Below are 23,284 nucleotides of genomic sequence, written 5' to 3' on the forward strand. Positions count from 1 at the left end.
ACTAGTTAGGAAATCTTTTCCCAGTGTACTGCGTTTTTATGTTCACTCAGTACATGACCATGAACCTGACCCAGACCCTTTGACCTCTAGGCTTCCACTGATGACCTTTAATTGGCTATCTCGTAGACCTGTCTATAACCAATCTGTAGAATATTGTCTATAAGTAGTCTGTAAGATATTAGCTCTATCAATATCAATTTGTAATACCCAAATAGTATGATCACTTTTGAATTTGAGCTATAGCATATTTTGTTATTAAAATCAGGTGTCAGGGGACTTCCCTAGTGGTCCAGTGGTTAAGAATCCGCCTTCCAGTGCAGGGGACACAGGTTCGATCCCTGGTTGGGGAACTGAGATCTCACATACCGCAGGGCAACTAAGGCCGCATGCTGCAACTGGAGAGAAGCCCGCGTGCCACATCGAAAGGTCCTGCATGCCACAACTAAGACCCAAAGCAGCCAAAAATAAATAAATTAATACTTTTTTCGAAATAAAAAGATAAAATAAAATCAGGTGTCAGAAGTATATTTTACAACTAGTCTCCATTCAAATCCTTATTTCTGTGAAAAATTCCACCGATTCTCCCTTCCACGATAGACAGAAGTTAGTCTCTAAAAAATGGAAGGGAAATTATCAACCTTGGGATTATTTCCTGAAGTCTCATTTTTCTTTTTCCGGGGGAAGAATCTCTGTCCACACCTAAAGTTTTAGCTTGCATAACCCCTGTCTCCATCTCTTCCTGAGTGCATTTACTTTGGGAGTCCTAGGAGCTTCTATTTATTTCTTGATGATCCACCCAAAGCAGGTAACCATTCAAATCAAGACATTTTAAAAGTATTAAAGCCACTGATGTTATTGTGAAAATTCACCGGGCAGTCAGCACCAGCTATTCAGAGCTCTTTGCTGAGCAGACTCCTATTCAAGGTGGCAGGAGCTGGTGTCCTCCTTGCCCTAAGAATCCAGAGTAAAAAGGCAAGAATCTCTCTCTCTTCTCTCTTCTTTTTTAGGTACATCAATGAAATATACATAACTAGTATGTCCACAGTGCTCATAGCATTGTGGCTGTGGATTGAAATGCCATTTCCAAAAACAAGAAAAAATCGTAGGACTGCATTTTCTACAATTTCTAGAGGTAGGATTAGATCAATGATTCTCCATTTGTGGGTGGGTTATGGATCCTTGGAATCCATGAAATTTTTGAATGGAGACTATGAACCCATGTCGACTTTAAGGACAATGTGTAGATTGGATGAATAAGGATACATATTATATAGAAGTGGTCATGAGTGTAGACTCTTCAGCCAGATTCCCATTGTAACTTTTCGACTTAGCAGTTGCATGTTCTTGGACAAGTCACTTAACCTCTCTGTGCTTTAGTTTCCTCATTCTTTAACCACATAACGTTGGTAGGAGGAGCCAAGTAGATAAGGCATGTTGCATACTTAGCCTTGTTCCCACCAGTCCTCAGAAAGAAATCAGTATTTATCGGGTACATACACACAGAGAGCTGTTTTGCTGTTTCATCATTTCATATCCAATTTTATATCGACCTTGCTTGATACTGGAAAACAGAGAGGAAAAAGCCAGTAGATTAGCTTTTCTTCTGCTTCCCAGTTTTGGAAGGAACAAAGGCTCAGACACACTATGGACTGATCCCTCCCTTGCCATCATGTCCCAAATCATCAAAGTTCCTGGCAAAAGCCTTTTACTCTGGACACGTCACAGTGGATAGGCCCTATAGTTCATGCATGGCCAACTGAGTTTCATTTCCCCACTGCTGCAAAGTGAAGAATAGATTAAGGTTTCTGAGAACCAGTAACAGGTCAAAATTTGGGGATAGAGATGCTGTTTATGAGTGTTGAACACATGAGTACCCGGGTTCAAAGCTTGTAGTAAGAAGTGAGGTTAAGACACAAACTATTGATCCCAGTGAACACATGTTCCTGACATTGACAAGCAGGATACAAGAATCAACAGCACATTCCACCCAGACAGTGGATATAAAATTTGGAGAACTTTTTCTTTTTTTTTTTTAATAAGATAAAGGATGTGTGGAATTCAACTGGCACATCAACCAGTTATGGCAGAGTGGAGTAGTACTATGGTTTAATCTTAAGTGTTGTCCTTTCTGAATACTCATTTTATTCCTTTGGGTACTATGGCATTTAGGGTATAGTTTATTCTTTCTGAGGTTGATATTGTTGATTTTGTTGTTGTTGTAGAGGTTGATGAATGCATGGTTTGTTTTGTTTTTGAGCTTTAGTGAACTACTTTTTTTTTTTTTTTTTTTAGTGAACTACTTTTGTTGAATCTGCTGATGTTTGCCATTACTGCTACCAAAATACTACCTTCATTTCACTACTGGACACTGAAGCAAAAAAGTCTTTAGGATGGTGGAGGAAATGAAAGTAGTGTCTCAACTCCAAAGCTTATACTCTCTGAGCTAGGAAATAGTATGTCTTGATGAATTTCAGTCTACCTCCCATTCAAGCAGGGAATAACTGAAGGAGGAAGCTGTAAAATAGATTATTTGAGTCACAGGAAAGTGATCGTCTCTGAAGGACAATTTTATTGTAGAATCGCTGTCCTAGGGAAAAAGAATATCTGATAACTCCCCTGGACAAACTCAGCAAAGTGGTGAAATAGCTTCTGTCTGTCTCTTCCAGGATCTTGATATATTCAAATACGTACTGCCTTCTGACAGTGCCTCAAAAATTGCATATTCCCCATTTCTTTCTCCTCCCCACCCCACCCGCCCCCACCGGCAAACAACTTTTTCCATTCTCTTCTCTCTTATCATGCTCCCTTCTTCGTGACTATGGAGAGGAGTGACATTGCTTACATAAATTATACTGGCGTTAAGATACTGGTTATCAAATCAAGCATCCTGTGTATTTGCTGATTGCCTTAACCCTGTTGAAATGCATGTTTCTCCTGAGTCTTTAATAAATAATGATAATAAAGGAGGGCAAAGGTCGATTTACTGAGCAGCTTTTACATATCAGATGCTGTGTAATGCACTTTACACATTTATTATCTTATTAAACCTCATAATAAAGACATGACCTGGATACCATTATTGTCCCTACTTTACAGGTAAACCTTAATCACATAAATACTAGGAGTATTTGAATTCAGATCTCTAAATACTTACGCTTTCCAAAATAAATGGCTTCTTTCTTTAAAGATCTGTCACTAAAACGTCGCATGACCTGGGACCAGTCACAATTTTTCTTATATGAAACTTTCTATTTATGAATCCGTAGCCCCATATTCTCTAATTTCATAGAAGCTGGAAGCTTTGGTTAGATCTTTACGTGCAGTGACTTTATGTTTAATTCATTAGACCTAACTCAAGAGTCTGTGAGGAAAAGCATAGCATGATAGAATGGGGCCTTGCTTACTTTGTACTGCCTCTGCCTACTTCAGAGTTCTGCCAAGGACCAAACAATAACACTGCATATGAAAAAGCTTTGTAAAGGGCAAACCATTGTAGCTATTTATGGGGTTATTATCTCCAGTATCACTATCAATACCAAATCCTGGAAGAAGGTGACCAACTCTGACCTAGATTTAAAAAACAGAAGAATTAGGCAAAGGGGTCCTGGAGGGAGGAGAACAGATGCGGATTTAGAGGAGAAAGGGTGATCGTGCTGGAGATTAGAAAGATAAAAAGGGAAAAATGGTGGGAAAGAAAATAAAATAAATTATATGACCGAGATCCCTGTAAGTTAAGGCTTAATGTCTGCCTTCCTGTGTTGTGAGCCCCATCAGGACCCCATGGGAGAGAAGGAGTCTCTGAAAATATCTCTAATTTGGCTGGTTGGATAGTGGATCATCAGGGAAGCAGATGAAAATTTGTGACTTTGTGAACTAATGTATCAGCAGGAAATTAGGTAATAAGAGGATTGGTAGCTCTGCAGAACCACAACAGAATTTCAGCAATTGCTGGCCATACTTGTAGACATGCATAAACAATATATCATCATGATTAAGAGTTTTACTCTGGGATTAGATTTTTTAAATATTTTGAGTCCCAAATTAGCCATTTACTAGGGAATACCCTAAGACAAGCTACTTCACCTCTCTAAGTTCCAATTTTCTTATCTATAAAATGTCAACAACAATGGTACCTCCTTCATAGGTTTATTGTGAGAAATGAATGAAATACCAGATGTATTTATCATAGTGCCTGGCATATATTAGGTGTTGAATAATTAACTGTTGTTGTTTTATTCTGCTCTCCCTGGCACCCCACTTTTCTAAGTTGCAAATGACATAGCTATACATTGACAGTTTAAGAAAGCTCTGTGCCCGTGTGCCTAGCTCTATGCCTCTTTACCACTAGATTCCACATGTGTACACGGAAGTGGGATGGAGAGTGCAGTATGCGGGTAAATACAAAATTGTCCTATTAGGCACCACCCTGAATATTATCTCCAGAGAAGGAAGCAAACCTAGGTGCAGCTGATGAGTTAATGAGATATGAAACAGAGAACATTTCCTTCTCCTTTTTAGTTTCAAGCTTACTCTAAGGCCCTAGGTCTCTCCAGGCCAGTTGGCACCTGGCAGCCACAGAGGAAATGCCTACTGCCATGGGAACCCCTGCCCTGCTGTGGATAGCTCTGCTGCTCTTCTGTAAGTAGAGATCAGTTACTGACCCCTGAAGGGGCCAAAATGGATTGGGAGAGCAGCTGGAGTGGGAAAGTTGATCATTTTACTGGTGACTTTTTCTAGTCTATGTGCAAACCGTGGGGAATTTCCCAGGGATTCTGTAGGGAAGGCAAGCTGGATAGCAGAGGAAGTGGGGCTGAACACCATCTAAGGGGGAAGCTGGACTGAAAGTCTGGTCCTTGCTATCATGCTGGCATCTTCCAGAGGGCAAGGGAGGAAAGACAGAAGCTCCTTCCTTCCCTGAGTCAGATTCCTGGAAAGATGGTTGGCCCTTAAAACTTCATGGATGTAAACCTCATCACCACTTCCAGATCCCAGTCTTTAGGTGTCCAGAAGGCTGGGGATAGACACTAACGTATCCTCTCTGGACTTTTTGCAGCTCCAGATGGCATATCAGCAGGTGAGACCTCTGTCCTTGTTCCCTCAGCATTTCAATGTGTCTGGGACTTGCCCTCCCTTCACTCTTTCCCTTCATCCCATCATCTATTTTCTAATGATTATTAATCTGCTCTTCCCTGTCCAACCCACTTCCACCTTGCATAATCTTCCTTTATCCCCCCATTTAAAAGTTTCCCACATGCCACTTCATTCTCTCAAGTCACCCTTTCCTCTTTAATGCCAACAATCATGTCTGTTGAGCATCTAAGTGTCTCAGCCACTCCTCCAGCCACTATCATGTAAACTTGTTCTTTTTTAAATTTTTTTATACAGCGGTTTCTTATTAGTTATTTATTTTATACATATTAGTGTATATATGTCAATCCCAATCTCTCAATTCATCCTACAACACCCGATCCCTGCTTTCTCCCCTTTGTGTCCATACATTTGTTCTCTACATCTGTGTCTCTATTTCTGCCTTGCAAACCAGTTCATCTGTACCATTTTTCTAGATTCCATATATATGTGTTAATATACGATATTTGTTTTTCTCTTTCTGACTTACTCACTCTGTATGACAGTCTCTAGATCCATCCACATCTCTACAAATGGCCCAACTTCACTCCTTTTTATGGCTGAGTAATATTCCATTGTATATATGTACCACATCTTCTTTATCCATTCGTCGGTTGATGGGCATTTAGGTTGCTTCCATGACCTGGCTATTGTAAATAGTGCTTCAATGAACACTGGGGTGCATGTGTCTTTTTGAATTATGGTTTTCTCTGGGTATATGCCCAGTAGTGGGATTGCTGGGTCATATGGTAATTCTATTTTTAGTTTATTAGGGGACCTCCATACAGTTCCCCATAGTGGCTGTATCAATTTACATTCCCACCAAGAGTGCAAGAGGGTTCCCTTTTCTCCACACCCTCTCCAGCATTTGTTGTTTGTAGATTTTCTGATGATGCCCATTTTAACTGGTGTGAGGTGATACCTCACTGTAGTTTTGATTTGCATTTCTCTAATAATTAGTGATGTTGAGCAGCTTTTCATGTGCTTCTTGGCCATCTGTATGTCTTCTTTGGAGAAATGTCTATTTAGGTCTTCTGCCCATTTTTGGATTGGGTTGTTTATTTAATATTGAGTTGCATGAGCTGTTTATATATTTTAGAGATTAATCCTTTGTCTGTTGATTCATTTGCAAATATTTTCTCCCATTCTGAGGGTTGACTTTTAGTCTTGTTTATAGTTTCCTTTGCTGTGCAAAAGCTTTTAAGTTTAATTAGGTCCCATTTATTCATTTTTGCTTTTATTTCCATTACTCTAGGATGTGAATCAAAAAAGATCTTGCTATGATTTATGTCAAAGAGTGTCCTTCCTATGTTTTCCTCTAAGAGTTTTATAGTGTCTGGTCTTACATGTAGTTCTTTAATCCATTTTGAATTTATTTTGTGTATGGTGTTAGGGAGTGTTCTAATTTCATTCTTTTACATGTAGCTGTCCAATTCTCCCAGCACAAATTATTGAAGAGACTGTCTTTTCACCATTGTATATCCTTGCCTCCTTTGTCATAGAGTAGTTGACCATAGGTGCGTGGGTTTGTCTCAGGGCTTTCTATCCTGTTCCATTGATCTATATTTCTGTTTTGTGCCTGTACCATATTTTCTCGATTACTGTAGCTTTGTAGTATAGTCTGAAGTCAGAGAGTCTGATTCCTCCAGCTCCGTTTTTATTTCTCAAGATTGCTTTGGCTATTCAGGGTCTTTTGTGTCTCCATACAAATTTTAAGATTTTTTTGTTTTAGTACTGTAAAAAATGCCATTGGTAATTTGATAGGGATTGTATTGGATCTGTAGATTGCTTTGAGTAGTATAGTCATTTGCACAATATTTATTCTTCCAATCCAAGAACATAGTATATCTCTCCATCTGTTTGTATCATCTATGATTTCTTTCATTAGTGTCTTATAGTTTTATGCATACAGGTCGTTCTGACCTGATCTTTCATTGTTAGTGGATAGGACTGCAAGAGACTTCTGCTCATTAATTTTGTATCCTGAAACTTTACCAAATTCATTGATTAGCTCTAGTTATTTTCTAGATCTTTAGGGTTATCTATGTAGGGTATCGTGTTATCCACAAACAATGACAGTTTTACTTCTTTTCCAATTTGGATTCCTTTTACTTCTTCTTCTTCTCTGATTGCCATGGCTAGGACTTCCAAAACTATATTGAATAAGAGTGGTGAGAGTGGATATCCTTGTCTCGTTCCTGAACTTAGAGGAAATGCTGTCACTTTTTTCAACATTGAGAATGATGTTTGCTGTGGGTTTGTTGTATATGGCCTTTATTATGTTGAGGTTGGTTCCCCCTATGCCCACTTTATGGAGAGTTTTTATCATAAATCGGTGTTGAATTATGTCAAAAGCTTTTTCTGCATCTATTGAGGTGATCATATGTTTTTTATTATTCAATTTGTTAATATGGTGTATCACATTGATTGATTTGCATATACTTTAGAATCCTTGCATCCCTGGGATAAGTCCCACTTGATCATGGTGTATGATCTTTTTTACTGTGTTGTTGGATTCTGTTTGCTAGTATATTGTTGAGGATTTTTGCATCTATATTCATCAGTGATATTCGTCTGTAATTTTCTTTTTTTGTAGTATCTTTGTCTGGTTTTGGCATCAGGGTGATGGTGGCCTTGTTGAATGAGTTTGGGAGTGTTACTTCCTCTGCAATTTTTTGGAAGAGTTTGAGGAGGATGGGTGTTAGCTTTTCTCTAAATATTTGATAGAATTCACCTGTGAATCCATCTGGTCCTGAACTTTTGTTTGTTGGAAGATTTTAAATCACAGTTTCAATTTCATTACTTGTGATTGGTCTGTTCATATTTTCTATTTCTTCCTGGTTCCATCTTGGAAGGTTTTACCTTTCTAATAATTTGTCCATTTCTTTTAGGTTGTCCATTTTTTTGGCATAGAGTTGCTTGTAGTAGTATCTTATGATGCTTTGTATTTCTGCAGTGTCTGTTGTAACTTCTCCTTTTCATTTCTAATTTTATTGATTTGAGTCCTCTCCCTCTTTTACTTGATGAGTCTGGCTAAAGGTTTATCAATTTTGTTTGTCTTCTCAAAGAATCAGCCTTTAGTTTTATTGATCTTTGCAATTGTTTTCTTTCCATTCCATTTATTTCTGCTCTGACTTTATGATTTCTTTCCTTCTGCTAACTTTGGGGTTTTGTTTTTTCTTTCCTTAGATCCTTTAGGTGTAAGGTAGATTGTTCATTTGAGATTTTTCTTGTTTCTTGAGGTAGGATTGTATTGCTATAAACTTCCCTCTTAGAACTGCTTTGCTGCATCCCATAGGTTTTGGATCATCATGTTTTCATTGTCATTTCTCTCTAGGTATTTTTTGATTTCCTCTTTGATTTATTCAGTGATCTCTTGGTTATTTAGTAATGTATTGTTTAGCCTCCATGTGTTTGTGTTTTTTACATTTCTTCCCCTGTAATTCATTTCTAATCTCACAGCATTGTGGTTGGAAAAGATGCTTGATATGATTTCAATTTTCTTAAGTTTACCAAGGCTTGATTGTGACCCAAGAGGTGATCTATCCTGGAGAATGTGCTGTGTGCACTTGAGAAGAAACTGTAATCTGCTCTTTTAGGATGGAGTGTCCTATAAATGTCAGTTAAATCTATCTGGCCTATTGTGTCATTTTAAGCTTGTGTTTCCTTATTAATTTTCTGTTTGGATAATCTGTTCATTGGTGTGAGGTGTTAAAGTCCTCCACTATTTGTGTTACTGTTGATTTCCTCTTTTATAGCTGTTAGCATTTGTCTTATTTATTGAGGTGCTCCTATGTTGTGTGCATATATAATTGTTATATCTTCTTCTTGGGTTGATCCCTTGATCATTATGTAGTGTCCTTCCTTGTCTCTTATAATATTCTTTATTTTAAAGTCTATTTTATCTGATATAAGTATTGCTACTCCAGCTTTCTTATGACTTCCATTTGCTTGGAGTATCTTTTTCCATCTCCTCACTTTCAGTCTGTAAGTGTCCCTAGGTCTGAAGTGGGTCTCCTGTAGACAGCATATATATTGGTCTCATTTTTGTATCCATTTAGCAAGCCTGTGTCTTTTGGTTGGAGCATTTAATCCATTCATGTTTAAAGTAATTATCAATATGTATGTTCCTATGACCACGTTCTTATTTGTTTTGGGTTTGTTTTTGTAGGTCCTTTTCTTCTCTTGTGTTTCCCACTTAGAGAATTTCCTTTAGCATTTGTTGTAGAGCTGGTTTGGTGGTGCTGAATTCTCTTAGCTTTTGCTTGTCTGTAAAGCTTTTGATTTCTCCATTGGATCTGAATGAGATCCTTGCGGGGTAGAGTAATCTTGGTTATAGATTCTTCTCTTTCATCACTTTAAATATATCATGGCACTCACTTCTGGCTTGTAGAGATTCTGTTGAGAAATCAGCTGTTAACCTTATGGGAGTTCTCTTGTATGTTATTTGTCATTTTTCCCTTGTTGCTTTTAATAATTTTTCTTCTTCTTTAATTTTTGTCAATTTGATTATTATATGTCTTGGTGTGTTTCTTCTTGGGTTCATCCTGCCTGGGACTCTCTGTGCTTCCTGGACTTGGGTGGCTATTTCCTTTCCCATGTTAGCAAAGTCTTCAACTATAATCTTTTTAAATATTTTCTTGGGTCCTTTTTCTCCCTGTTCTCCTTTTATAGGGACCTCCCTGTTCTCCATTATAGGGACCCCTATAATGAGGATGTTGGTGCATTTAATGTTGTCCCAGAAGTCTCTTAGGCTGTCTTCACTTATTTTCATTCTTTTTTCTTTATTCTGTTCCACAGCAGTGAATTCCACCATTCTGTCTTCAGGTCACTTATCCGTTCTTCTGCCTCAGTTATTCTGCTATTGATTCCTTCTAGTGTACTTTTCATTTCAGTTATTATATTGTTGATCTCTGTTTGGTTGTTCTTTAATTCTTCTAGGTCTTTGTTAAACATTTCTTGTATGTTCTCAATCTTTGCCTCCATTCTTTTTCTGAGGTCCTGGATCATCTTCATCATCATTATTCTGAATTCTTTTTCTGGAAGGTTGCCTATTTCCACTTCATTTAGTTGTTTTTCTGGGGTTTTATATTGTTCCTTCATCTGGTAAATAGTCTTCTGCCTTTTCATTTTGTCTATCTTTCTGTAAATGTGGTTTTTGTTCCACAGGCTGCAGGATTGTTGTTTTTCTTGTTTCTGCTCTGCTTGTGTTGGAGGGTCTCCTGCAGGGGGCTCAAGGTGGGGTAGATAGTGGCTGTGGCTCACCACAGGGACAAGGCACTGGCAGCAGAAGTTCTCGGATGCATTCCTTGGCATGAGCCCTCCCAGCGTCCACCATTAACCCCACCAAAGAGCCTGTAGTTCTCATTTCAATTCTTACACCATCATCACTGTTATTATTATTGCCATTTTATAATTGAGGATGCTGAAACTCAGATTAAGTCATTTTCTGGAGGTTACACAGCTAACAAAGGACCAGATTGTAACATAAGTCCCTTGAATCCAAGTCTTTCAGCAGCTTCATCTCTTCCTCATCACCACCTGGCTGCTTCCAAAGTTTCTGTTCAAATTTGTGCCATATCTCTTTGTCCCTGAAAGACTTTTAAGACTGATCCTCTTGGCACTTCTCACTACCATCCAGAATTGACATATATTTTTAATTCCATATTCACTCACAGTTAAATAGTCATAAAAATTTAGAGCTGGGAGAGATCATGTATTTCATCTAGTCCAATGCCTTAATTCATCCATTATTCACTCATTCATCAACTCAATAAATATTTAATGAACACTTACTGTGTAATAGTCACTGTGCTGAGTTATGGTTGAACATCACAGACATAATCTCTGCCTGAAGAGACTGCAGTCCTCATTTACAGACATTGGAACTGAAATTTAGAGAATTAGAGGGAGTTATCCTACATCACATAGTAAATTTGCTTGTTTGTTTTTGAATATGCTGCATTTGTGTCTTATGTTTCTCCCTAGGTTGGGAGCTCTGTGGAGCCACAACACCCTTGTCTCCTTCCTTTAATCCTAGGAATCAGGACAGCTTCTTATCACCAATGGTATAAGTAAGGGTAGACTGACCATTGATTGTCTGACTATTTGTATGTCTGTACTTTGGAGTCTGTACAGTTTTCAATGATATTTTTCCCCCTTCTATGTCTCTTTCCACAATCTGCTCTTCTGAAAGCCATCTGGAGATCTAAGGTATCCTTGAATCCCCCATGGAACAGAATATTTAGAGGAGAGAATGTGACTCTTACATGTAGAGGGAACAATTCTCATGAAGATGACTCCACTTTGTGGACCCACAACAAAAACTCTTTGGAAGCAAAAACTTCACGTTGGGACATCATAAATGCAAGCATCCAGGACAGTGGGGACTACAGATGCCAAAGCAAAGGATTTATCATGAGTGAACCTGTGTACCTAGATGTCATCAGTGGTAAGTTCCAGGGTTATGGAAATATCAGTTCTCTCATGTGAGGAATGGCCCATCTGAAGATGGGGAGAAAGCAAGTTATTCCAAGGTTTAGGGCACCAAGGTGGGACTCAGCGTCTCTCACCAGACCTGTCCATCTCGCTTCTTCTACCTCTACTCCTTCTGTCAGCCATTCTGCCTTCTTTCAAGATTCTGGCAATCTCCCAGTGTTATTCCTCTACTCTATTTCACTTCTGACTATCTTTTCTACATAGGTGCAGATGCATGTTTTATGGTCAAATGGCATGTTGGATATGTGAACATTGCAAATAGTTGTATATGTTAAATAGGATCAAAAGATTGATTTAAAGATTTGCTCTGCAATTTCCATGTATCACAACCTGAATATTAAGTTGCACTCTTCATTTTGAAACACCTCTCTGTACATTCCTCATGTCCTCTGCTTTTACTTAAGAACAAATCTTATGTTTGCTTCATCTTTATTACTGTCAACAATTAGTGCAGCATGCTCAGGCACATGTGGGTTAGTCCGTAAATGTTTAATGAACAAAGCAATGATTTCATTTGCATGGCTAGCTCATTGTTATATTTTGCTTTATATTTTTAAATAAAAAAATATTTTAGAGCATAAACATACTTTGTATTTTTCTCGAGTAAAAAGAGATGTTTCAACAGCTGTGTACAAATTCCAAATAGAAACTAAAGCAGTGTAAAACATCTTCTTTATTTCTTTGGAGTAGATTCTAGAAAAGTCCTCAAGGATCGTTCCTAAATAAAATATGTTTGTGCAACCTAGCCACATTTCCATTGAAAAGTCTCCTTTGGTGAATGCTTTTCAATTCTTAAAATGACATTAGCCATGCAACCTGACTCTTATATTTTACTGACTCATTATTGACAAACGTTTGTTGAGAACCTACCAACTCCTAGGTATTGTGTTAGGCATTGGAGATATGATGTAAGGAACAGGCATGCCCCAGACCTCTGAAGTATAGAGCCCAATGAGGAAAAGGACATCCAATCAGTACTTACACAAATAACTAATTAAAAGTGTGATACATGTTCTGAAGAAGTCAGGGGCTAACTGTGACTAATAGAACTGGGAAGCACCTATAAGGTTAGAGAGGACAAAACAGACACTCTCCTAGGCTAAGACTCCCCAGGCATAGTGGGTTTATTTCCCCCTTAGTGACTAAATGCAACAATGGAGCTGAGTGTGATAATGGGTTTCAGGCCTTCTATGGGTGGGCTCATTAGAAAGGTCAGCAATGTTGTGGTCCCAGAATTACTTTTCTGGAGAGAGGATTTATCAATAGAGGAGACAGGCTATAAGCATTATTTTTTGTTTCTTTTTATTGACCTTATGAGCCAAGAAATGGGTTAATGATAAAGGTTTCTGACACACACTCTCTGCATGACCTCTTTTATCTACTTTTATTTTATTTTTATTTATTATTAATTTTATCTATCATTGTTGAATAAATGACATAAAAAATGCTCTTCAGACTGGCTGCTCCTTCAGGCCTCTGCTGAGATAGTGTTGGAGGGCGAGCCCCTCTTCCTCAGGTGCCACGGCTGGAGGAATCTGAATGTCTACAAGGTGACTTACTTCAAGAATGACAAAGCCCTTAAGTACTGGTATGAGAACCACAACATCTCCATTACCAACGTCACAGCAGGGGACAGTGGCACCTATTACTGCATGGGCATAATTCAGCAGATACTCCATACTTCTAATCACCTCAGCATTAAAATAAAAAAAGGTAAGTTGGTGAAGTAAAAGGAAGGAGTTCATAGCAGGGGAAAGGAGAAAGAGCATTTGAGCCTAAAGTGATAGCAGCTATAGAATGGGGGCAGCTGTGATCCCTTGGAAAGTCTATTAGACTTGCAATGAGGGGACCAGGGGTAGAGTGTATCCCTCAGTCTGTCTTAGATTCCTTACTTGTTCAATGGCAACAGTGATACCTGCTCACATGGAATTTTTATAAATATTAAATGTAATATTTGTGAAATGGATTGTTAAATACTAGCCAAGCAAAGTCATCTGTTGTTCCTGGGGAGAAATTTATATTTAACAAATTGAAAGAGAGTTTCAAAGTTGAAAGAACAAAAGCTATAAAGAGCTTGAAGAGTCTATTCTAGCCTAGGAGGGATGGGAAAGGAAACCAACAAGTCAATAGGCTGTGTGCCTGTGAATTAGGAGATGAGAGAGAGGGCTTGATGAGGAAAGAATAGGCAGGTGGGCTACCTCTCTAGCCAATGAAAAAGGCTGCTCTTTCCAAACTTCATATAAAAAAGTAAGACTTTGAAATACTTGCCTTGCAATGAAGAAATCAGACTTTTGCTTGGTGGACTTTGCTCATGCTAATATCTTAAAAAGCATGAGACCAGAAGCCAGAATTAAGCTCTAATGGTTGCTCTCTGTTCACTAATTTGAGACCTGTTATTTTATTGTTGCTGGGCTTCTAGTACCCTTATCTGTAAAATAAAAGATTTGGACTAGACTCCACTAGAATCACTTGGGAAATTTAAAAAAAAAATTGATATCTGTATATCATCCCTTGAGATTCTGATTTAATTGGTTTGGAATGAGGCCTGGGCATCAGTATTTAAAATCTCTTTCAGGTAATGGTAATATGCAGCCAGGGTTGAGAGCCATCAGTCTAAGTGATCTGTAAGTAATTTCTGGCTGTAATATTCTAGGGTTCTATAATTCTAGAGCAATCACAAAAAAATCAGTACTTTGCAAATAGAGTAACGGAATCACAAAACAGTGGAATTGGAAGGCAACTTAAATATGATCTAGTCTAATATCTTCAATTCACCCAACAGGCATGCAATAAATGATGACTGATTGATTGATTGATTGACAAATAAGGCACTGGTGACCCCCTGCCCTCATTCTGTCTCCTTTCCACCTCTGAATCATATGTGGATGTTGGTCTTGTCAGCTCCAAAGACGTGGCCATCTTTCCTATGACCTTTCCCCTTGGGCATAATGGCTAGACAAACCATTAGACAGGGGCTGTGGGGGAAATACTCAGGATTCCCTAGGGCTCCAGGGAGCACAGACTGAGGAACTCAAACTCATGAGTGTTTTCTCTCTGCTTCTGGATGGCATATCATGCTAGAAAATGAAAGACCATGTTGGGTCCTTCTCTGAGGGAGGATGACACCCTTAAACTCATTTTTCAGTTTCTAATATGAGTTATGTTTCTTGTTGTTGATTCCACTCCAGCTTCCCGAAGCAAATATTTCTGGCTACAATTTCTTATCCCATTGTTGGTGAAGATTCTGTTTGTTGTGGACACAGCGTTGTTTATCTCGACCCAGCAGCAGTTCACATTTCTCTTGAAGATTAAGAGAACCAGGAAAGGCAACAAATTTATGGACCCACAGCCCAGACCAGAACCCCCAAAGAACTGATGTTACTGCTCAAGAAACATCTGCAATAGCAATTTCTTTCTGGCATTAGCAATTGCTTCTTAATTGTTAAACACATCTCACAAGGTACCAAGTGCGCAAGGCTTTATAGAACTGCTTCATTAAACCAATCAAAACTGGTCAAGTTGCATGTAATAGTAAGTGCTCAATAAACATCATTTAAATAAGTAAAAGAATGAATAGATTCATTTATTAGTATTAAAAGAGACGTACAACTTGAATAAAAGAAGTATGAAACCACATAACATGACGTTCCTAAGTATTTGAGCCTTGCTAATTTCTTTTCTGCTTCTAGAGGCAAGAACCATGAAGGTCTAGATTAGAAATGTTCTCTCTTCTAATGTTATCTCCATTGTAAGTCTGAGCTAGGAATGAGAAGACATGGTAGAATGCTGATGAAGTTGATCATTTTTATGCTCTCTCTTCAACTTACTATCATATGAACTTCTAGTTCTTGGCAGAACCTGGGGCAGCCTTGAGCCATAGGTCTCTGGGGATGAGGCTCAGTCTAAGATTTCCCTGTGATTGTTTCACTCCTCTAATATCTCCCCAATTTAAATCTTGTATACCCTCTTACAGCACCTGAATTAAGCATCTTAGTGAAATTCTAGCAAATAATAATCATGACTCTCACTCTGAAAACAATCCAGGACTGAATAAGATCTCAGACAAAGACACAGTCTTTGCTCCCCCACCCACACCCCACCTCTGCTTATGGAGACAGTTATAGTGGGGGCCTGGGGAAAGCATTAGGGAGGAGAGGCAACATACTATCAGTGCTGACCAAGAGTTCACAACAGGCAATGGAGGATCAGAGCACCTTTAGTTTACCTGTGTTTTCGAACAATTAATAACGTAACATAAGGATGAAGTGAACTAGGGGAAAATTTGTAAATATCCATGAGACTGACAAGGCCCATTTTCTCCGAAGGATGTTTGGGGCCATAAAGCAGAGAATAATTATTAAAGCTTTTAAAAATATATATAGGTATTTTTTGTTGAGGTGGGGAAAAATTTCCCCTTGACCTCTCTTGAGCTTTTGTGGCTGAACTAATAATAAAATTTACACAAGACAAATTAGCAAGAGAAAAAGAAATACTTTTTAATTCATGTGCACAGAGGTCTCATAGAAATGGGACCTAAAATGTGGTCAAAGCAGGCAGCTTTTATACTTTTTAGACAAAAAAATGATACATTTGAGAGGAATTGACAGGACAAAGAAGCTTAGGATTGGTGTGCTCAATTCGTGAAGAATCTAAACAGAGTTTGGGCTTGAGGTGGTAAATAAAATAAGTAACAAGTTTGTTTATATAGGCTTCTAAGCCCCGAATTCCCTCTCTCTGGCAGTAAGGGTGTCCTTCTACCTCCAGATGCAAGGAGTACACCTCTCATGTGCGAGATTTATTTCCTACTTTCAGGAAGACAGAAATATATATGGAGGGCTTCCCTGGTGGCACAGTGGTTGAGAGTCCATCTGCCGATACAGGGGATGCGGGTTCGTGCCCTGGTCCAGGAGGATCCCACATGCCATGGAGCGGCTGGGCCTGTGCGCCATGGCCGCTGGGCCTGCGCGTCTGGAGCCTGTGCTCCACAACGGGAAAGGCCACAAAAGTGAGAGGCCTGCGTACCGCAAAAAAAAAAAAAAAAAAAAGAAAAGAAATATATATGGAAAAGAATATGAAAAAATATGAGGATATATCCTTTTTCATATTCTTTTCCATTACGGTTTATCACAGGATATTGAATATAGTTCCCTGTGCTATACGGCAGGACCTTGTTGTTTATCCATTCTATATATAATAGTTTGTAACTGCTAATCCCAAACTCCCAATCCATCCATCCCTGATTCTTAAGTAACTTTAATTCAAAATAATCAATATGTCATTGTGGCACATTTAGGGGCAGCCCACCCTGGTCCCCAACGCTGGTATGAACCTCCTTAACACTGTCTCTTTTTTTAAAATCACTTCAGAGAGATAGGAAATGACCAGATTCTCAGGGAATGGCCTTGGCACTTGGCTTTGTGTAAAGAAGCCTGGTGAGTGGAGAAGAGATTTTTCCTGCAGCCATAGGCCAGGAAAAGTCCCTACAGCAAGCTCCTTGGTGTTGTTCCTGGACACTTCCCTACCTTTAAGGAAAGACAGGAGGTCTGTTAGAAGTTATAACCTTGAGACCACAGTCTTACAGAACATTCATTAACAACATCTTGTCTCACAGTGTTTAACACACAGCTATGCATCAGGCTAAAGAGCAAGTTACTTCCTCCTTTATTTGGTCTGAGGCCAAGTGACCCGGAGTTAAGAATTGAGAGAGACTGAACATGAATAGAAAGTCGAGGCTTTATAAGCTTCAGATACATCTTCTGAGGGATTTTCTGAGTCTCTGAGTGACTTTTACTTCTATTTTCACTTTACCTCCAATTCACTTTTACCTCCATTTTCATCCTCACTCCCAGCTGGCAAGGGCTATGGACAGAGCATAAACCTGGAAGTTTGAGCTGTTGTTAACCAGCCGTGTGACTGGGGCAAGTTCTTGCCAGTCTCTGAGATTTCATTTCTTCTTTGTAACAAGCGGCATTTGGACTAGGTGGTCTCTAAGCTCCCTTTGAGCCCATTTTGTCCTTCATTACGTGGGAACCCAGTTCTATGAGGTGACTCTCCAGCACAAAGGCTAAGAACACATTCCCAAAAGAGCTCTGGTGTGAATTTCTCCTTCATCCTCTACACACTGGTCTCTCCCTTCATTGTGCTCTCCCATGTATCTAAATTTCAGGTTCATACCAGACTTATGTCTACCATTTATTTCCACCTTTTTTCTTCCTGATATTCATACATCTGTTCCATAGGGAATGTGGAACACACAGTGAATTCTTGAGTATTTTGTGGACCCCCAAAATATGGCATTTATAAAGGTGCTTTTTTATTTCAGTATACATAAAGTTTATCTGTGCCAGGGAAGAAGTATGGAGGTTATACAAATGATTAGAATAGAAATAATTCACCCCAGCTCCACCCTTGGGGCTTCCTCTGTTACCTCCAATATCTTACCAGATTGGTCTAGGCCAGTCCATAGAGCAAATATCTTTCCCATGATGGCTGTTCCAAATTGTCTGCTACAAAATGTCACAAACTCCCAATAATTAGGATTGGTTTTTGAATATCAAGTTGGTAGCTCCCTACTAGTGGCCAATGGAAGACAAATTTCCTTGGTTACCTCAAGAGTGGAAACTCGGACAAAAGATACACCTTGTATTTTGGGAAATTGAGTACTTGAAGAAAAGCTCTGCTATTTCTCTCTTCTCATTAAATGGGAAATGGGACAACAAGAGAATCTCCTTGAAGTCAGAGATGGGAGCTTTATACTGAGAATGGCAGAGGTACTCGCCAGCCTGGGTGCCCAGAGAAACTCAGAGAGTATTATTGTCTCCCTGCCTTAAGTTGTCTACCAGCCCTGGACAGTTAGTTACCAAGCCCAAGTCCCTATCGGGTGCCTTATCAGAAACTGACACTGGTCATCAGACCTTTACCTAACAGCTTTATCTAGACTAAGCAGAACACAATGCAAAAAAAGTTTTTCTTAACTGTTTTTGGCAATTCTTGGCTATCCTAACAGAAATAAACTGACTCTATCATTTCTAGAAATCTGGTCACAAAGGCAAAGATATCTTTTATCTCTGGTCAGATAGCACATGCCAGTGTTTCTTGGCAAAGCAAGACATGTTAGCTTGACTTAGAAGATTTGTTAATTTCCACTGCCTTGTCCTATCTTCAGCACCCAGCTAACTTCATGACACTCTTACAAGTGATATCTTGCCTCTGCAGCGTCACCCCATGGGATCAGCTGGATTCTAGAGACGGCAAGAACTGGGTTTGAAACTCAGGTTATACCTGTTCTTCAGTATAGAAGGCCAGAGTGAAGTGGAAGGATGAGGGAGAGAGGACCAGGGTATACACCTTCACCTTCTGTGATGCTCAAACATGAAATGCTGTTTTTTACCTCAGGTTTTAAGCTGGGAGTATCTAAGAAGAAATTTCTGAAGATTAACCTCTGACAGCTTAGGAACTTACTGGAAATTTTTTTCATTAAGTCAAGCTTCAGACTTCTGCTCATTAATAAATAATTTCAGAAGTTGTAGTTAAAGTGCTTACATTTATAACACTATTTCAAAGATTTAAGTCTACCCTGCAAAAGGAACTATGATTTTGCTTGGCTTCTTCCAGCCTCCATCCTCTGTCACTCCTGCACTGGAGATGTGAAAAGCATTGAATTGTTCAGCATGCTCTCCTTTCCAAATTGGAGTTTTCTCACCTAAGCATCTTGGGACTATGGACAACCCACCTCTGTGTTCTAGTAACTGGTGATTTTTTGCCTTCCCACATTTGTACTCCTCATTTCCAGGAATGGTCAGTTAGGGCAGTTCTATCCACTTGGAGAGTGTTTTGTTTTTTTTGTTTTTTTTGGCCTTCTGAAGAGTCCTCAGGCTGTGATGAGATATTAGTAAGCAGCAAAAACAGATTACAAGAAAGCCTTCAACGTCCACAGAAAAGGACATGCATGTGTCTCCACACTTATCTGTTAAAATTTTGCATAAATTACTCATACACCCTTAACAACAACAACAGAGGTTTTTCTGAGGTGGTTTACAAACACTTTGTTCATTAGCTTTCTAGAAACTTGCTGGATTTTGTGCTTTACCGGAGTTGTATAACCCAATATATTCTCAGGGCATATGTAGATGTGTGCATGGGTGTATAACATAGGTATGAGTGATCCAGGCAGGTAAATCTTTCCCCTATATTCTTAAGTGTATGCCAAGTCATTTTCTATCTTCTCTAAAGGAGGTCATAGAGAACCATGACTAGCTCAAATGGAAGTCTCCAATTTTAGCACCCAATTCAATTTAGTCTATTCTTCTTGATCCCGTACTTAAAGGTATTATTGATGCAGCATTAAAATTAATACATATTTACAAAATGAAAGAAAAGGCCTTCAACGACCTCCTCACTAAGAGGAGAGGGGCTTTTGCCCCTGACTCTGCACAGAGCATCTTTGACCTCCTTGTTCCTCAGGCTGTACACGATGGGGTTCAGCAGAGGAGTGATGACAGTGTAGGTCATTGAGATGAGTCTGTCCTGACCCAGGAAACTCTGGGACTTAGGCTTCAGGTAAATGACGGAGGCACAGCCATAGTGGATGATGACCACTGTGAGGTGGGAGGCACAGGTGTCAAAGGCCTTCTTCTGACCCTCAGCTGAAGCAATCTTGAGGATGGTGGAGATGATGAGGACATAGGAGATGAAGACCAGGCCCATGGGTAGAACAAGGACAAAAACACTGACAACAAAGTTGATGATCTTGTTGACAGTGGTGTATGTGCAGGCCAGCTTCAGCAGGGGTCTCATGTCACAGAAGAAGTGAGAGATGACAAAGGCATCACAGAAGGGCAGGCCAAAAACAGATGTTACCCGTACAATGGCCATACCCAGGCCAATTCCCAGGGACCCAGATGCCACTGGATACAGACCTCTTTACTCATGATGACTGAATACTGTAGTGGGTTGCAGATGGCCACATAGCAATCATACCCCCTGGCTGTGAGCAGGAAGCAGTTATTGATCCAAGGCACAGCCTTGGATAGAAATGGGATGATGAGGACTCAGGAGGCTAGAAAGCATACAGGGAATGATGGCCACAGTGTAGCAGGTCTCAGAGATGGACAGCATGCTCAGGAAAAAGTACATGGGAGTATAGAGGTGATGGTCCAGGTGAATAACAATCACAATAATGACATTGCCAAAGAGAGTCAGCACGTACAAAGTTAGAAAGACAACAAAGAAACCAAGCCTGTGCTACCACCCAAAGCTGGGGAAACCTTCAAAAAGGAACTCAGTCACAACAGTGGAGTTTGGCTTTAGCACTGAGGGAGGTCTAGGTCTAAAAGAGCTGGGCAAAGGAAAGAAATGTGTGATGATAATCATGAAAGACAGTAGGCTGGACCAAGGCCTTCAGTAAAAGGTATGTCCATCCTCTGAACAATGCCCAAGACCTCAAGGGTCATCAGTGTTCAGCTATTGGTCACTTGCTCAGAGCCATCACCTTCCCCCCACCCTCTTCTTTATTGCTATGGAAGTGTTACCCCAGGACCCTGGGGTTGATGGCAGAGATAGATCTGAGAAGGAAAATACAGACACATCAAAAGATAGATTTGTAGAAATAATTACCTAGCCATTGAAGAGTTGAGTCCAGGTCCAGGAAGAAGCCCAGCTCTATAGTTCCTCCTCCAACACTCTTGATTTAGCCCTCTAAGCATCCAGTGAGGAACAGTGACCTAAGTGAAAGACAAAAGATACCTGAGGCTGATAACCTTTCAACACTGTCAAAATGTACTGTCAATATCAAATGTCCCATGAAGGTCCTAGAGTGGCTTCTCCTCCCCAGAACCCTAGGTCCCAGGCTTCACTTCCCTAAACCCTGGCTAAAGTCTACTGTGATCATGAAAGACTCAAAAAGGGAGCACTTCTAGATATTCTAAGGCCATGCAGGTATTTAGCTTATTTCCTTGAATTCTAGCCAAAGGCAGGAGAGAGGCTGGAATAAGTATGAGGATACCCCTTCAAGTCGCTTCAAGTAGGGAATGGTTTTCCTAGTGTGAGAGCAAAGATAAAGCTCATTTAATCAGTGAAGGGCCAGATGTTCTATTTTTCACTTTAATTTTACATATTCCAAGTTGTGATGAGGATAGAATTGAGCTTATTCCACATGAGCTCAGAATTGGAGACTATACTGGAACAGAGTTAACCTTGCCCTTAAACCCATATCTACTCCTGATTACCCACCATGTTTAACCATTACCTCCATTCAGGAAGCTGAGAACCATCCTAACTATCTCCCTTCCCTTTTCCATCCTGAAGACAGTGCCTCCTGAAATTCTCTCCACTCTGTCCCTTCTTCTCCATGCTTTCTACCAACACTCAACTTTCGACCACCATCATCATTCTCTATGATGACTGCAATGGTCTCCTAACTAATCCCCCTCATTTCAGTTGACCTTAGTCCAAGTCTTTCTTCCGAATGTTGTCATAACATTCTTTTTCTTTTCTCTTTTTTCCTTTAACATCTTTATTGGACTATAATTGCTTTACAATGTTGTATTAGTTTCTGCTGTATAACAAAGTGAATCAGCTATGTGCATACGTATATCCCCATATCCCCTCCCTCTTGTGTCTCCCTCCCACCCTCCTTGGTGGTTGCAAAGCATTGAGTTGATCTCCCTGTGCTATGCAGCTTCTTCCCACTAGCTATCTATTTTACATTTGGTAGTGTATATAAGTCAATGTTACTCTCTCAATTCATCCCAGCTTCCCCTTCCCCTTCCCTGTGTCCTCAAGTCCATTCTCTACATCTGTGTCTTTATTCCTGTCTTGCCCCTAGGTTCATCAGTCAGAAAGAGAAAAACAAATACCTTATGCTAACATAACATTCTTTAAAAAAAAAAGTCTGCTAATGGATAAATTCCTTCAGTAGCCCCTCTACATTTTAAGCATAATATTTAAACTCATTTATAAATTGAATATAGTAATACTCCACAGAGTTGCCATAAGTGTTACATGGGTTAATGTCTTTGAAGAGTTTGACATGCACTTGATACATAGGAAGCCCTTAATAAATAGTAGTTTTATTTGTACTTCTTCTTCTTTTTTCTTTTGGTCATGATGCACAGATCTTAGTTCCCCAACCAGGAATTGAACCTGGGCCCCTGGCAGTGAAAGTGCTGAGTCCTAACCACTGGACCACCAGGGAATTCCCTAGTACTTCTTTTTGTTTTCCACATATGAACCAGTTTAAATATTTAAGAGACGCAGTAGGAGATAGACAGGCTTCAGCCTAGCATTCTAGGATGTGTAAAGAAGCCTGTGATTATCCTAGCCTTGATTTTATAAATTTTATCATTTCCCTTCCAATTGTTCATATGGACTTTTTCATACACTTTAAAAATCTTTCCTGAGGTACACTGATCAGAACAATGCACTGCTACATGTACTATATCAACACAGGTATGAATCAGGTAGAATAAGACTTTCATTTTTGCTTCTAATCCCCTTCTTGAAGATGCCCAACATTTTACTTCTCCCTTAGATCACAGTAGCCCACCCAGATAATATATCTAAGACTGACATTCAGTGACTTCTAGATTGCATTTCTGGATTATAAGTAATAGTTTGGAATCTACCACTATAAAATCACGGTTTTCATTATACTTGCACA

At 39.5% G+C, this 23,284-nt stretch overlaps 2 protein-coding genes across 2 annotated transcripts; one reads left to right on the forward strand and one right to left on the reverse strand.

Annotated features, from left to right (window-relative positions):
* Positions 1-4,535: 4,535 nt before the first annotated feature.
* FCER1A (Fc epsilon receptor Ia) lies at positions 4,536-15,167 on the forward strand. Its single transcript, XM_067728291.1, has 5 exons — positions 4,536-4,638; positions 5,054-5,074; positions 11,324-11,578; positions 13,081-13,338; positions 14,814-15,167. The coding sequence occupies exons 1-5, from the start codon at positions 4,584-4,586 to the stop codon at positions 14,999-15,001; spliced, it is 777 nt and encodes a 258-aa protein (XP_067584392.1). The 5' UTR covers positions 4,536-4,583; the 3' UTR covers positions 15,002-15,167.
* Positions 15,168-19,974: 4,807 nt separating this feature from the next.
* LOC137209220 (olfactory receptor 10J3-like) lies at positions 19,975-20,694 on the reverse strand. The gene is given in 3 exon segments (XM_067710630.1): positions 19,975-20,531; positions 20,534-20,637; positions 20,639-20,694. Coding segments are annotated over 3 exon segments (717 nt in total).
* Between the last annotated feature and the right edge of the window lie 2,590 nt (positions 20,695-23,284).

The sequence above is a fragment of the Pseudorca crassidens genome, chromosome 2, assembly GCF_039906515.1.
Source record: "Pseudorca crassidens isolate mPseCra1 chromosome 2, mPseCra1.hap1, whole genome shotgun sequence".
Classification (NCBI taxonomy): domain Eukaryota; kingdom Metazoa; phylum Chordata; class Mammalia; order Artiodactyla; family Delphinidae; genus Pseudorca; species Pseudorca crassidens.

Excerpts from the sequence above, each read along its gene's own strand:
- FCER1A (XM_067728291.1), top strand. The coding sequence starts at position 4,584 with ATGCCTACTGCCATGGGAACCCCTGCCCTGCTGTGGATAGCTCTGCTG. Across the intron at positions 5,075-11,323 it reads TCCAGATGGCATATCAGCAG|CCATCTGGAGATCTAAGGTA; the intron begins GTGAGACCTCTG and ends CTCTTCTGAAAG. Across the intron at positions 11,579-13,080 it reads GTACCTAGATGTCATCAGTG|ACTGGCTGCTCCTTCAGGCC; the intron begins GTAAGTTCCAGG and ends AATGCTCTTCAG.